Source organism: Cupressus sempervirens, chromosome 6 (genome assembly GCF_028749045.1).
Source record: "Cupressus sempervirens isolate cs-2001-9-10 chromosome 6, ASM2874904v1, whole genome shotgun sequence".
Classification (NCBI taxonomy): Eukaryota; Viridiplantae; Streptophyta; class Pinopsida; order Cupressales; family Cupressaceae; genus Cupressus; species Cupressus sempervirens.
In genome coordinates, this window is record NC_143123.1 from 513,880,318 (window position 1) to 513,894,116 (window position 13,799).

General features: G+C 34.2%; 1 protein-coding gene across 1 annotated transcript in view; it reads left to right on the forward strand.

Annotated features, from left to right (window-relative positions):
- The window catches only part of INDH (INDH1(iron-sulfur protein required for NADH dehydrogenase)), a 191,561-nt gene that overhangs the window by 158,171 nt on the left and 19,591 nt on the right, over positions 1-13,799 (forward strand). The window contains exons 6-7 of the mRNA XM_089788749.1: positions 3,101-3,186; positions 9,557-9,682. Coding sequence (XP_089644875.1) covers positions 3,101-3,186; positions 9,557-9,682 — 212 coding nt within the window. The remainder of the gene's footprint in view (positions 1-3,100; positions 3,187-9,556; positions 9,683-13,799) is intronic.

Below are 13,799 nucleotides of genomic sequence, written 5' to 3' on the forward strand. Positions count from 1 at the left end.
CTTTTACCACTGACTTTTCCTAGGGAAGAATGCATCTCCACCACGCCTACTTGCAGAGGGTGGATCAACCATAACTACTCACAGAGGGTGGAACAAGGGATTTCACTTTGAACTTCTCTCGCAGATAAGAAGTCATTAACAAGGGATTTTGTCTTGAATTTCTCTCCTAGAGAAGAGCTCATTAACAAGGGATTTCACCTCAAACTTCTCTCGTAGAGAAGAACTCATTTACAAAGGATTTCACCTTGAACTTATCTTGTAGAGAACTCATTAACAAGGGATTTCACCTTGAACTTATCCCGCAAAGAGAACTCATTATTAAGGGATTTCACCTCCCTCAAAGAGAAGAAGTCATTTTTAAGATGTATGAGAATGGCTGAGAATTTTTCTTAATAGATACTCCTTCTCAACAAGGGTAGCATTCTCACAGTTTTGATTATCACAATAAGAGAGTTGATTCCAAGTTTGATTAACAAGTAGCTTTTGTATTCTCCCTCTGTCGCGCAAGCTCCCTCTGTCATGCAAGCTGCCTCAGAATATAATTTCTTCCTCTTCAAAGAACCTAATCATAATAACAAACTATATGTGGTCTTCTTTAATGAAGATATGTATCACCAGTTTAGTCCCATGGCTACAATCAGTGTCTCCATGTTCATTTCTACAGCCTGCATGACTTCACATGTAATCCCTCATCATCTCGTTGCTTCTTGATCCATCCTGCAACCAAGAGAGATTAATAGCAAGTCATAGAATCAACCTATCGTGAATTGAAATATATGGGTCAATGCCAGAAGCATACACTATTCCCAATGTTATAACAAAAAGCCACGATCAATATTTGATGGTATAATCATTGAATACTTCTTTTTCTTGTCTAATCTTCCTCAAGAAGGATCTCAGCACACACAATAAATATGGGTCAATAGACAACTATCTTTTTTAACAATATTGAAGAATAATCACAGAGCAGCATTCATATGATGATCATAGTACTGCATACATACTATCTCGCACAAAGAATGCCAACAAACATCTCCATGATTAGAATATCTCAAGGCTTAAGAGTTTTGGTTCTGGATCTTTTCTTAGACCTACTCTGATAGCATGTTAATGTTTGACCCAAAATAGCATCACATTTAATGAACAAAACCTCAAAAACATATACAAACAAATGACACAATTATGTTGCTTGGGATAACCCTCCTAGTCGAGGGAAAAACCCAGCCACTCAAAAATAGATCCTTTATTCAGTTCTTAAATCAATACAATACTTCTTACATATGATTAAAGTCTTCAACACTTTCAATCAGTAAGCATGTCTTTATTTTATCAGAGCTCTCATCTAGATTCACATAATCAGCTCAATGATCACTCCCAGATTCAAACATTCAAACATTATTGTAATAAAAAAGGTACATGATACTCAACACTCCTACACTAATTGCGATAAAGAACAAAACTCCACACTATTGAAAAATTGAATAATAGATGATAAATACGGAAAGTTTATCTTCAGATCTGCAAGGCACAATTGCCGTAAACCGATAGACCCAATGACCATCATCCATACAAGAGTTTTTATCAAAATAATGAATAGAGATGATGTGTCAAGACTACAGACTCCTACGTAAAAGTGTGACGGAAGGCGTTATTATCAACAATACACAACAACATTAAATTGAACTGACAGCACCACAAAGAGAGTCGAGAAGCTCCATAAATGATGTGAACACCTACAAAAATTGCTTGTCATAAACATTTGACACACACACGGTGCCATGTCAGTGCACACACGGCACCAGCTGTGATGCACACACAATCAGAAGGAGACAATAGGAGTCAAGGATGAAAGTCACACAATATGATAAAATATGAATGCTGAATAGCGGAAATGCTACAACAAGGTCCAAAGAAAGATAATATCATCGCAAAATATTTCTGAGAAAACTTGAAGCAGATCACTGCAGGTGATAATGATCTCTCATGCAGCTACAAAACACTAACATTCTTTAGATGGAGAGGAATTCTGATATGGTGTATGAGTAGTAAGGGTCATAGTAGAGTCTTTGGGTAACTATCCCTAGAGTTAGAACCAATAATGAAGAGAGATCCTAGGTTTGTATGGAAATCCCTTTCTCAAGTATTGTTTCCTTTCTTGATTTTCTCACAATCAAGTCTTTAAGGGGCTAAGAAGAATGCCTTTAACTTTTGAGAATTTACAACTTTTCTCTGAGGCTGGGTTTATCAGGGCCCTAGAGCTGACTATTTTGTATCTTCTACTAGAAATTTCATAACTACTATTTTCTCATGATTTATACCACATCATATCTAGTGTGAAGTCCTGAGAAATAAAGGAATGAGATGATAACATGGGGCATTTGTGGTAACTAATGTTGATTGTTACTGGATGGAATTTTGTTAAAACCACGAGAGTTTTTTCAGTATTAGATAATTGAGTGCAGGTGCATGAACAAGTCCTTCCATGCCTATTGAGTTTGGAAATAGCAGTTGATTTTTCTGAGTTGGGAAGATGAAAATAATCAAAGAAATGTTTATTGGCCTTTGATGTCTTTTCATTTTATCTGAAATTAGGCACCATTTGCCAACTGAAGATAAGAATAGTTTCGAAGAAAAACCTAACCCCAATGTAAAAGTAGAAATCTTGATCTCACCAGTACTAGAAGTAGAGTGTATTTATTAGTTGTTTAGTGAAGTGTGTTTTATAGAATTGAATCTCAAATTGAGCCCAATCTTTGAAACCATGATTATTAACTTTTTGGACATTGATGTTGCCATGGAATCTGCATCCATGCATTATTAATAAAATTTGTCCTAGTGCCCCAAATGTCCCTTATGTTTTTCTACATTTATTTTTTCACTTGCAGAATTGTCAACTCAAGTAGGTATTTCTGTGTTCTAGTATAAATTTAGCAATGAAAGGGATCAGCAGTGACAGATAGTAAATGATGAATGTTTGGCGAATATTGTATTTGGGATTAATTTTTTAAATTTCCACATTTGGCATTTCATGTATCACTATCTTGTATCTGTTTCTTTAACTATGGCAGTGACAACTGCATTGTACATGATTACTTTCTAGGTGCTGTTATTGTATCCACTCCTCAAGATATTGCCTTGTTGGATGCACGAAAAGGTGCCAACATGTTTCGAAAAGTTGAAGTTCCGGTACGTACTCATTTGTATCAGCTTTAGTATCAGACAGGCAATGCATTAGACTTTATTTTAAACTGGACATATTAATTGAACCTGTTGCAGGGGGTTCTGCAATACTGAAGTGACTCTTTTCATTAGTTTAAAAAATGCATGAAATTGTCATTCTTCTTTTTAAATAATCTTTATTTTTTTGATAACCTTATTATATTTTCAGATATTTTTGTTCATGCAAATTTTTTCTGAAATGTGACATTACACAACAAAATTGAAACCTCTATTAAACCAATTTAATTGCATTGTTTTATCACTTTTTGTTTGCATGTATACGGTATACCTTTAGTGCCATGACTAGCAACGCTAATAAATTTTTGACATTAAGATAATTGGTGAAGATCCAAATTAGGGAAAGAAAGTGGAAAGGTTAAGAATGTCTTATGACCCTATCAAACACAATTATGTTACAAAAAATTCTGTTGAGTTTATTGAACAAGAGTGATTCAAAATTATATAGAAAGTTGTTTTCCCCATTTCTCATCGCATGTGTACAATCTGTGAATGTTGAGAATTGTGCAGTGTAATCACAATTGAGCTTTATTTATATTCTGTGATCAATTGTTAGTATTCAGTAAGCCCCTGATGAGTGTTCCATGTTCTCTCTTTATTTCCTTTAATAGGTTTACCTGTGTAATTTTAGGACTCCATTTATATTCCTTGAAAAGGAAACGAGGGGTCAAATACATTAGGAATTTACTATTTCGTTTATTACACCTTTTTTGTGAAGGTTGTAATACACTTAGTATACTATAATGGTAAGTTTAACTTCAAATGTCTAAATTTTATATAAACCTTTTATAGTTTGCTACCTAGGTTTTTAGGCTTGTATATTGTAATAGTTGGGTGGCTATAACACCCATGCAACATATAAGTTGTCAGAGGGTTAAAAACTTAAAGATAGGGCATGCATCCTAGAAAGTTGAAGCATAACAATAAACCCGCCTATTGTTCTTTCAGATCTTCCACCAGGGAAGAAAACCTTTAAAGTTGAAGCATAACAATAAACCCGCCTATTGTTCTTTCAGATCTTCCACCAAGGAAGAAACCCTTTAATTGCAAATGGATGTACAAATTCAAGTACAAATATAATGTAACACTTGAAAAATACAAAGCATTGTTGGTGGCTAAAGGATTTTCACAGCGAGAAGAAGACGACTATGGGGGCAGTGCCTACAACAAAGATGAGCACCATCCATCTAGTTCTAGGCATGGCAACATAGTTGAGCTGGAAAGTCCTTCAAATGGACTTGAAGAGCACCTTACTCAATGGAGATTTGGAGGAAGTGTGGATGACACAACCTTATGCTTTTCAGGGTGTAGGAAAAGAGCACAAAGTTTGTCAATTGATGAAGGCTCTTTATGGCCTGAAAATTTGAAATAGACACCTAGGAAATGGCCCATCAAGTTTGACAGGTATTTGGATGAGTAGGGGCTTCAAAGGTCCCTCAGATCCCAATTTATATATCAAAAGCATAGGTAGTGATATCATTCTTCTGTTCATTTATGTGGATGATAATATCCTTAAAGGTAGTAGGATACATTTGGTTGAGAAAATAAAATTGAGTTTGTGTCCGGTGTTTGATATGACAGACTTAGGCCTTCTCTACTATTGGCTAGGTATAGAGGTTTGACAGACAAGTGGTGGTACTTTTATTTCTTAGTCTAAATACACTCAAAAGTTTATTAGACAAATTCTGAATGACAGATTACAAAATCTTGTCTACTCCTATGGAGATAGGGTTGAACTGCCAAAATAGACTCAAAGTTGGTCAATGAGTCAACATTCAGACAACTAGTGGGCAGCCTTATGTACCTTATAGTCACCAGACCTGATTTGAGTTATGCTATGAGTTACATTTCTTGTTTCATGACAACACTCTATTGCTTCTTACGAATGAGAATCACCTTGATTCCCTTGCACTTTAGGCTTTGCTACACCTAGGCGGGTAAACCGTCACCTCAAATGCTGATTGCTTGGTTCAAGAATTTTCTATAGTGAATTTAAACCTTGTGAGTTTTTTGGCTGGCATAATCCTTGAACTCGATCAAAGTAAAGTTGAATGCTTGCTTGAAATAATTGAATGTTTTGTATATGGTTTTTAACAATTGGTTTGATGCTTGTAGGAAGGAAGATATAGATTTTATGACTTCAAATATAATTCCAACATTAATACTTCAATGATTCAAAAGACCAGTGCCTTTGCTTATTCGGGCACTAGAGTCAACTACAATGAAGATTTTCACGTACAACTTTATACAATTCTACACACTTATACTCTTAACAATTTAATAATCAAGATGCGACAGATCAAATATATATATGCAATCTTAAATTAGTTCAAATTGAACTTTAACTCCTATGGTAGGGAAACAAATTGGACAAAGATACAAAAACAATTCAATATTTCACTATATCTATGATGATCACATTCAAGATGCTAAATAACCGTGTCCACTTATCTAACATTTAAATTGTTTACATAATTTAAAGATGATTATAAAGGATGAATCAACTATAGTTTAAATCTCCATGCCTTAAATATAAACGAAAGACTTTTTATTTATCATTGCAATAATATATTTGAATTTTGTATTACAAAGCCATTTTTTTTTTCTCCTTATTCCTCCTTACAAGTAAAATGTAAATACTTTTTCCTCACATGCTTTTGTCAAATGTGTCTTTTTATATCTTTTGTCCCTTCTTCAAAATAATAGACTTATTATTTATATTCTTTCATTTGAAAGAAACAATATGTCTCTTGACACGAAGGGATGTCCTCAAAGTTCACACCTCTTTCAACAGCTAACGATATCAATTAACTCGATTAATAAAATGATGTATGCTTACTTTATCAAACAACTTATATTCTTTTGACCATTTCCTAAATAAAATATTATAATTACTAATACTTTCATTGCACGAAGATGGGTTTCCGGATGGCCATTGTTGAGGGCGAGCATTTGAGGTCATCTGGGTTGTTTTTCTCAGAATAGAGTCTCCCACGCAAATATCTTCATCTCGTGTGCTATTTTTCTTCCATGACCTGTGTTGTAACCTTCTTGGTGAGAGCGACCATCTTCGAAAATTGTTCACTTGCATTAGGTGGTAAGCCAGCACCATCAATCATCCACGGAGTTTCTTCATTAATGGAAGAAGGCTTTTGAGCGGTTATTATATAATCTCGCCTTGGCTTCATCCATTTCTATCACCGTTGGCCAACATTTCTTTATGCATGGGTCAAGCTTTCTGGTCACTACTGAGAATCGACGTAAACATCACTTGATGACCTCTTCCCATCTTTGCTGCACCTGTAAGCTCATCTGAATAATTCAATATTCACTGCAATGGCAGACAACTGTGAGATATTGTCGTAAATAATTCGAGGAAGACGGTACTACACAACCCCAAATCCTCATGAACTGTGGTGCGTCTGTTAGATTCTTCAAGCAGTACCATGGAAAAGCTCCAGTGTGATGACAGAGTCCCGACATCCTAATTCCAAGCTTGAACGCTGACTCCCAATGACTCCTTTATTTGCTTTCACTCTGACGTGTTGCATTCTCCATCACTGCTTATTAATGTCTCTGACTTAGTTTATGAAGTTATTATTTTATTTCCGTATGATTGCTCTGAACATCATTTGTTTACTGCCTCCTTGTCAAGGTATATGGTGCCAGCTTGTGTTGCTTATGATGACAAATTCCGTTAATCTCCTGCTCCATTGTGTTTGTGTGCCTCAGCAACTTCAATGTACCAATTAGTTTGATGCTGATGTATTCATCTAAAACTCAACATGAGTTTGAATTTGATAATTATTTCTCATGTGCAGGATATCATATCACCTAATGATGATTCGAATATATCCCTTACACTTTATAAAATGATGCTTTCTGGCTGTTATTGCCATGATTGACCATAGTTGCTCCATCTTTGCTCTTTTGTTAAGTCCTTTATCCGTCTGGGCATCATTTTATTTTATTTCTGACTTATTAGAGGAAATTCATGTGACATGTTTCAAAACAGACGTCATGAACTAAAGTCTGTATGCAAGTATGTATTTAATCTTTCAAAATCCGTGTGAGGATCTTCTTTGAAAACATTGCTCCAGCTTTATTGTATATTTCTGGGTGTTTTGCTGAGGTTTAGTTCTTCAAAAATTTAGCCAATATTCATTAAAGATCACAGTTTTTGAAATGAGATTCTTTCAGTATAGACTGGTTCTCTGCAGGCTTATTACTCTTGTTGATTGCAGTAGGGAATGTTTTATAGATCTCTGTCCTCGGTGAATACTTCAGCACCACTCTCAGCATACCCTTTGAGAATGTGGAAACTCATTTGAGAATGTGGAACCATTCTCTGTATGTTTAATCAGTAATTCAACTTCCTTGAACTCCAACTGTGATGCCCAAGTTCTCAAAATATGTGGGTATGCTGTCTTAGCAAAATCTTATAAGATCCAGATCCCCATGTTGCCTCCTGTTTCTCAGTCCTTGGCAACAATGAGTCATTCAAATTTTGCTAAGCAAATGCTATACAATGATAACTATTGACAGCCATCTCACTAATTATTTCTCTAACCTTTTCTTTATTCAATTCAACAACCAGTCCTCCTTTATCCAAATAAGTATTACTTCAGCTGCTTCTTTCTGTTTCTCAACACAAATGGATGCCCAAAATATTGAAATTAGGGCTCGATCACACCCAAGGCAAAACATTGGTTTGCAACAAAGTGAGTACTGAGATATGTAAAAGGGACACTTGACTTTGACATTTTGCATAGAAAAAAACAAAGATCCTAGGTTGGTTGCTTTCACAGATTCAGATTGGGCAGGTTATATTGATGACAAGAAGAGTATATCTAGATATGTTTCAGACTTGGTATGGATGCAGTCACATGGACAAGTAAGAATTAACATGCAATAGCTCTTTCCTCCACAGAAGTAGAGTATTGGGGAACTGGCAAAGTAGCATGTGAAAAGTGAAACAGTTTGGCTTTGATGGATGCTTTCTGACAAGCAAGTTCCCTAACCCTTGTTTTGTGACAGTCAAGTGACGCTAAAGCTTGCCAAGAATTCATTTCTTCCATGAGCATACAAAACATGTGGAGCTTCATTGTCATTTCATACAACTTGTTGTAGAAGATGAATAAGTGCTGTTGCAGTTTGTTCCAACTGAAGATCAGATGACAAAAGTTCATGCCAAGTCCTTGAGTCCAGACAAATTTATAAAATTCATGAAAACTTGGTGTAATTAGTTGATTGATCATTAAGGGAGGGTATGCAAATAATATTGTAATATATAGTTTATAATTGTCTATTAAGTTATTAGGATAGAAATTAGGAATATTCTTTTATTGATTCAGTTAAGTTCTTATTCTCTGCTTTTCTTACTTGTGTTTATATCCTTTATAGATAGATCTTTGTAATGTCTTACTTAAGAGGCTTTCTCGTAAATATTAAATATCTTGGTAACCATTCTGTGTTCAATTCTGTTAGAAGCACACTCCTGAATGTTCTTCCCAAGTCATTTGTGAAGCCACAGTACCCTGCACCCGCTTCCTTAACACATGTGCCATTTGACTTGTTAGTTGAACAGCTTGTAAATGCCCACTTCACTGAAACATTTAGACAACTCCCTCCATTAGTCATTGCCAATACTAATTTATAACTGAATACAATAAATTACAAATAAAAACAAAATATTGCAATTTTCTAAATAAAAAATATATAGGAAAATAAGACTATCTCAAAGTTTCCATACTATCAGTCCCTAAAAAGAATTAAAATAAATACATTGGGTCGTGACAATTTGACTGCAATATGAGCAATTTTGGTTGCATTCAAATGAAACTAGAAAAAGAAGGCTAATTGGTTCTACTTTGTGAGAATGATGGCATGCATGTCATTTCTAAAATTGTACGTATTAAATGTTGAAGTGGTTCCTGGTTGGTTGAACTTGAAATCTCAGAAAAACCTGAGTTACACCGCAGGACATTTTTGCATCATTTGCTGATTTTCCTTTTTACTTATACACGAAGTGGCCCACTTCTATTGCAATCTCAGTGCCCAAAATTAGTCGTTTATTTATCTTGTGTACTCTCTTATAAGCATAAAACATGTTGATCATACTTTCTTGAGACCTCCATGAATAACTTAGGAGCTGGCTTGATATTCAACGAAAGTTTAATATGTTAATGATAACAGATTTCCATAATCCATGATATTATATTCATGCTTCTGAGTTTAATATGTGGCACATGAAATATCTTAGACTGTCAACTACATATTTGCATTGACTGACAATTTTTTTGTTTGCAATTTTGTTTAGATACTGGGACTGATAGAGAATATGAGCTGCTTCAAATGTCCTCACTGTGGTCAGGATTCATACATTTTTGGAAATAGAGGAGCTCAACGGACAGCTCAAGAAATGGAAATGGAATTCCTTGGAGAGGTATAACTTCTGATTTTCTTCTCTGTTGTTTCTTGCCCTTGATTTCCCTTAATACTGATTTTGAAATTGCATCAATTCTTATTGTCCTTTATGTTTTGTCTTTGCAATCTACTTTTGTTTCTTGATACTGGAGAGTAGCATGATCCAATGTTTAAAGTTAATACAATAACTGAAAACAATATATTAAATAATGAAAACTCTTGTGCCAACATCAAACGTGACCAAGGAAACAGGAGACTTTTTGATGCAGTGCAAGGCAGGAGAATCCCCAAAGGAGATGTCCTAGCACCCAACAAATGACCACACAGTGGAAGTATAAAAATAACACAAAGATTTAGATCCAAATAACTCCAACTCCCATAATAGAATCATAAAATTTACATCCAATATGCCCAACTGTAAGGCCTTCCTGGTTATGGTCAAATACATAAACAATTAATATGGTAATTCTGCAAGATCTTGCAAGATCCAAATCCTAGCTAGCTTAGATCCACAATCTAGTAAAAAACCCCAAGAAGAATCTAAACTTGTGCTCGCAAGCCACCAAACAAAAACCTTATTTCCCAAGCTGCAGCTACTAGCTCTATTCACAAAGTTTGCTCTGCTCAGCTGTTCCTCACTCTAGCTGACTTCCTTCATGTCGAATCCCATGCTAAATGAATAATGACAAGACAAGACTGTCTATTTATATCAAACCAAGCCACAAGTCGGCCTAGCAAGTTACATTAAATAAACCCTCAAGCCATAAGTTACATTAAATAGTGCCACCTATTAAGTGCCTTTTTCCCTCTTTTCTCCATTCTTATTTATTTTTATTATTTTTCTTCTAATTTTTGTCACTTTCTCTCCATTTATTAAAAAAAATAAAAAAAATAAAAAATTATGTCCCCCTTTATTTTTCTGATGCAAGATGCTCCTACATTGGACTCCCCAGGTAGATAGAAAAATGTGTAATGTCTCTTGTCGAAACTTACATAATTTATTCAAATTGAAACTCTGTCGACCATATTTTTAATATATTTCATTTTTCTGTTCTATATCTCCCAATATCTTTTCCTTAGTTTCAATATTCCTTTAGATATTTTGAAATGAGAAAAGTTGTGGCTTTTCATGTAATTAATAATTATATTTAATTATAATTATATATCATATTATGTTGCTTGTTTAGTTTAATGTAATATATATTTTTATTGATAACTCTATTTATTTTCCATTTACTTAATTTCTATATTATATTTCATATTTAAATATATGATAATATATTATATTTACATTTTGTTGTCATCACACATTTATAATATTAGTATTATTATTATTATTTATTTAACCACTATTATATTTATCTAAGTAACATATTATTATGCTACTTTTATAATCATTGTATATTTATTCCAATTATATTTATTCACAAAACTTATAATATAATTTTTATATTGTTATTTACTCTCATAATGATTTAGTATAAATAATTGTATATAATCTACTTATCGATAACTATTTTATTTCACTTATCTATTTATCCATACTATCATAATAAGGGGATATGACAATCCACCCTTCCTCAAATTGCTTGTCCTCGAGCAATGGCCGTCTACACCTAAGTTTTCTTGTAAAGTCAACATACAAGGTATAGATTAGGATGCAAGAATTCATAAGTCATGCATGGGGTATATACCTTAATTCATGAAAAAATGAAATGTGCACAAAATAAATAGATGAGCTCTTGTAGACATGAAGCATACACGAAGAAGACACATAAATGCATGAAGATACAAAGTAGACATGAGGTAAACACTTTAATGCATGAAGCCACAAAGCAGGCACCAAGTAGACATATTATATACTTATCCTAATCTTTGTTATGCTTTTAATTATGAACCCTGCAACCACAAAATGAACATCAATACTTACATATATAATATTTAAAGAAAGAAAACAGATTCATGATAAGTTAGTCAGAGTCAATCCCTTATTAAGCCCAAGAGTGGAACTTTTGCCCCCTTGGCCCTAGTGGCAGGTGCTAGGCATCCATGTGAGGTGGTCTACTTAGTGGGAATTCTTGTTTCTTAGTGGGAATTCTTGTTTCTATTTTTGTCTCATATCTCCTCCAAAAGGTTACTTGAGCATCTTTCTCTTAACTAGTACTACAATAGGCTGTCCTAGTGGTACTCCCTTTTGTAGACTCTGTAGGAAAACTTCTTGCATTAGGGTATATTATATTGTCTTTCCCTTAATTAGTACTACAATAGGGTGCCCTAGCCATTCTCCATGTATCACAAAGTAGTAGGGTTCTTTCTTAGCATTTCTCCCCTAACTATTTTTGTGATAGGGTGCCCTTGTGATTCTCCCTTAATTGTAGACTCCATAGGAAAGCCCTTAGTATCTTTCCCTTAACTAGTACTACAATAGGGTGCCCTAGCCGTTCTCCCTTTATCACCAAGTAGTAGGGTTCTTTCTTAGCATTTCTCCCCTATCTTTTTTTTCATAGTGGCCCTTGTGATTCTTCCTTAACTATAGACTCCATAGGAAAGTCATTTATTGTAGGGTTCATTTGTGCCCTTGTCTACTAAGTGAGTTAGAAATTATCTTTGTTCGATTCTTGATTATATTGAACATATATAACATCAAATTAATACTATTAGAAATTCTAGATATCACCCATATTCCCTATGCATCGGATCCCATAATGGATGGTAGATTTACTGCTGCTCGAGTTTGGACATGCTCAGCTTAGGGCTCCCTCAGATCTTTTATTCATATTGGGATTCTTTTTCCCTAATGCGACTGATTTACTCCTCCCCCTATGCACACTATCTACCATTACGTGACTAACACAATAGTTCTTAAGGATGCAACCATGAATTACTAGTAGTATTATTCACACATCTTGACTTAATATAATTCAACATAATAATATTAGATCCTTCAAACACAATATAGATTAACTGTATCCTTTGAATATATCTTCAATCTTCCACATACATATTTTGATCTATGTCCCTCAAACCTATTATCTCCTTATCGAACATTTAACTATGATTAAGAAATTCCTATTCAAATAACGAGTAACCCATATTGGAAATTCTTGTTCAAATAATAAGTAACCTATTTTGAATAATCTATACATTATCAATACTCAATTTTTTTAACAGTCAATCCTAAGTAGTTCCCCATCTATATTTACTTAAATATCATATTCATGGGGTCTAGTAATAAAGAGATGCATAAATACTTACCTTCAAATCTGGTATACATACGAATGTCAGATCGAGTACGTGATATAACTTAATGTGCCATTCTCTTAACAAGCCTTATTTATGTGGGCAGTATGCATAATCCAAATATCCCTTATTGAATTCATGTGATCTAAAATTGCAGGCTTCATGTATTTTGAAGTCCCAAAGACAGGGCTCAATTATAGATCACATTGTGATCCTACTTTCTTTGCACCCAATTACTCCTTTAGATGTCCATTGTTCAACTCGTGACTGATGGTTAGGTTTTGAATTAATATGCTCACTTTTTCTTCCCAGACTATATTCCGACATATCTGTTTTTACAAGAAAATAAGATCCATCATCCGCTTTATTTTTCTCTTTCATCTTTGTTGTGGCTCCATGTCAACCTATGAGTATGCAATTCCAATTCCTATCTTCCCCATCATCCTCCTTTATTTGCTCACTATTTTTTTGATTATCCTCTTTGTATCGTTCAGTATGTTGTCCTTTCTTATGTCTTCCTTCGTTGGTGATTCTGTATGATAATATGCCAAACTTTATGTATATTTGATCTTGACAAGTTTTACTATCTAATGGCATTTTCAAATCCTTCTAAATGCTAGATCATAGGACCTCTGAATGCTTAGAATCTGGGTTTGAATAATTAATGTATATATATCTTCAACACTATTGGCTCAAGAAATTGCATCACAAAAATAACTGCAAGATATAACCAATTTATGAATGCAATTGGTCTTTAGATGATTATATTATTCATGAATTGCCAGTATCAATTTGATGATCATTTATTCCCTCTCCAAAGTGCATCTTTCTTCCTATCGATCCCTTTTTCCAAGCTTCTTGCCCACATTACACCTATTCCTTTATTAAACAAATCA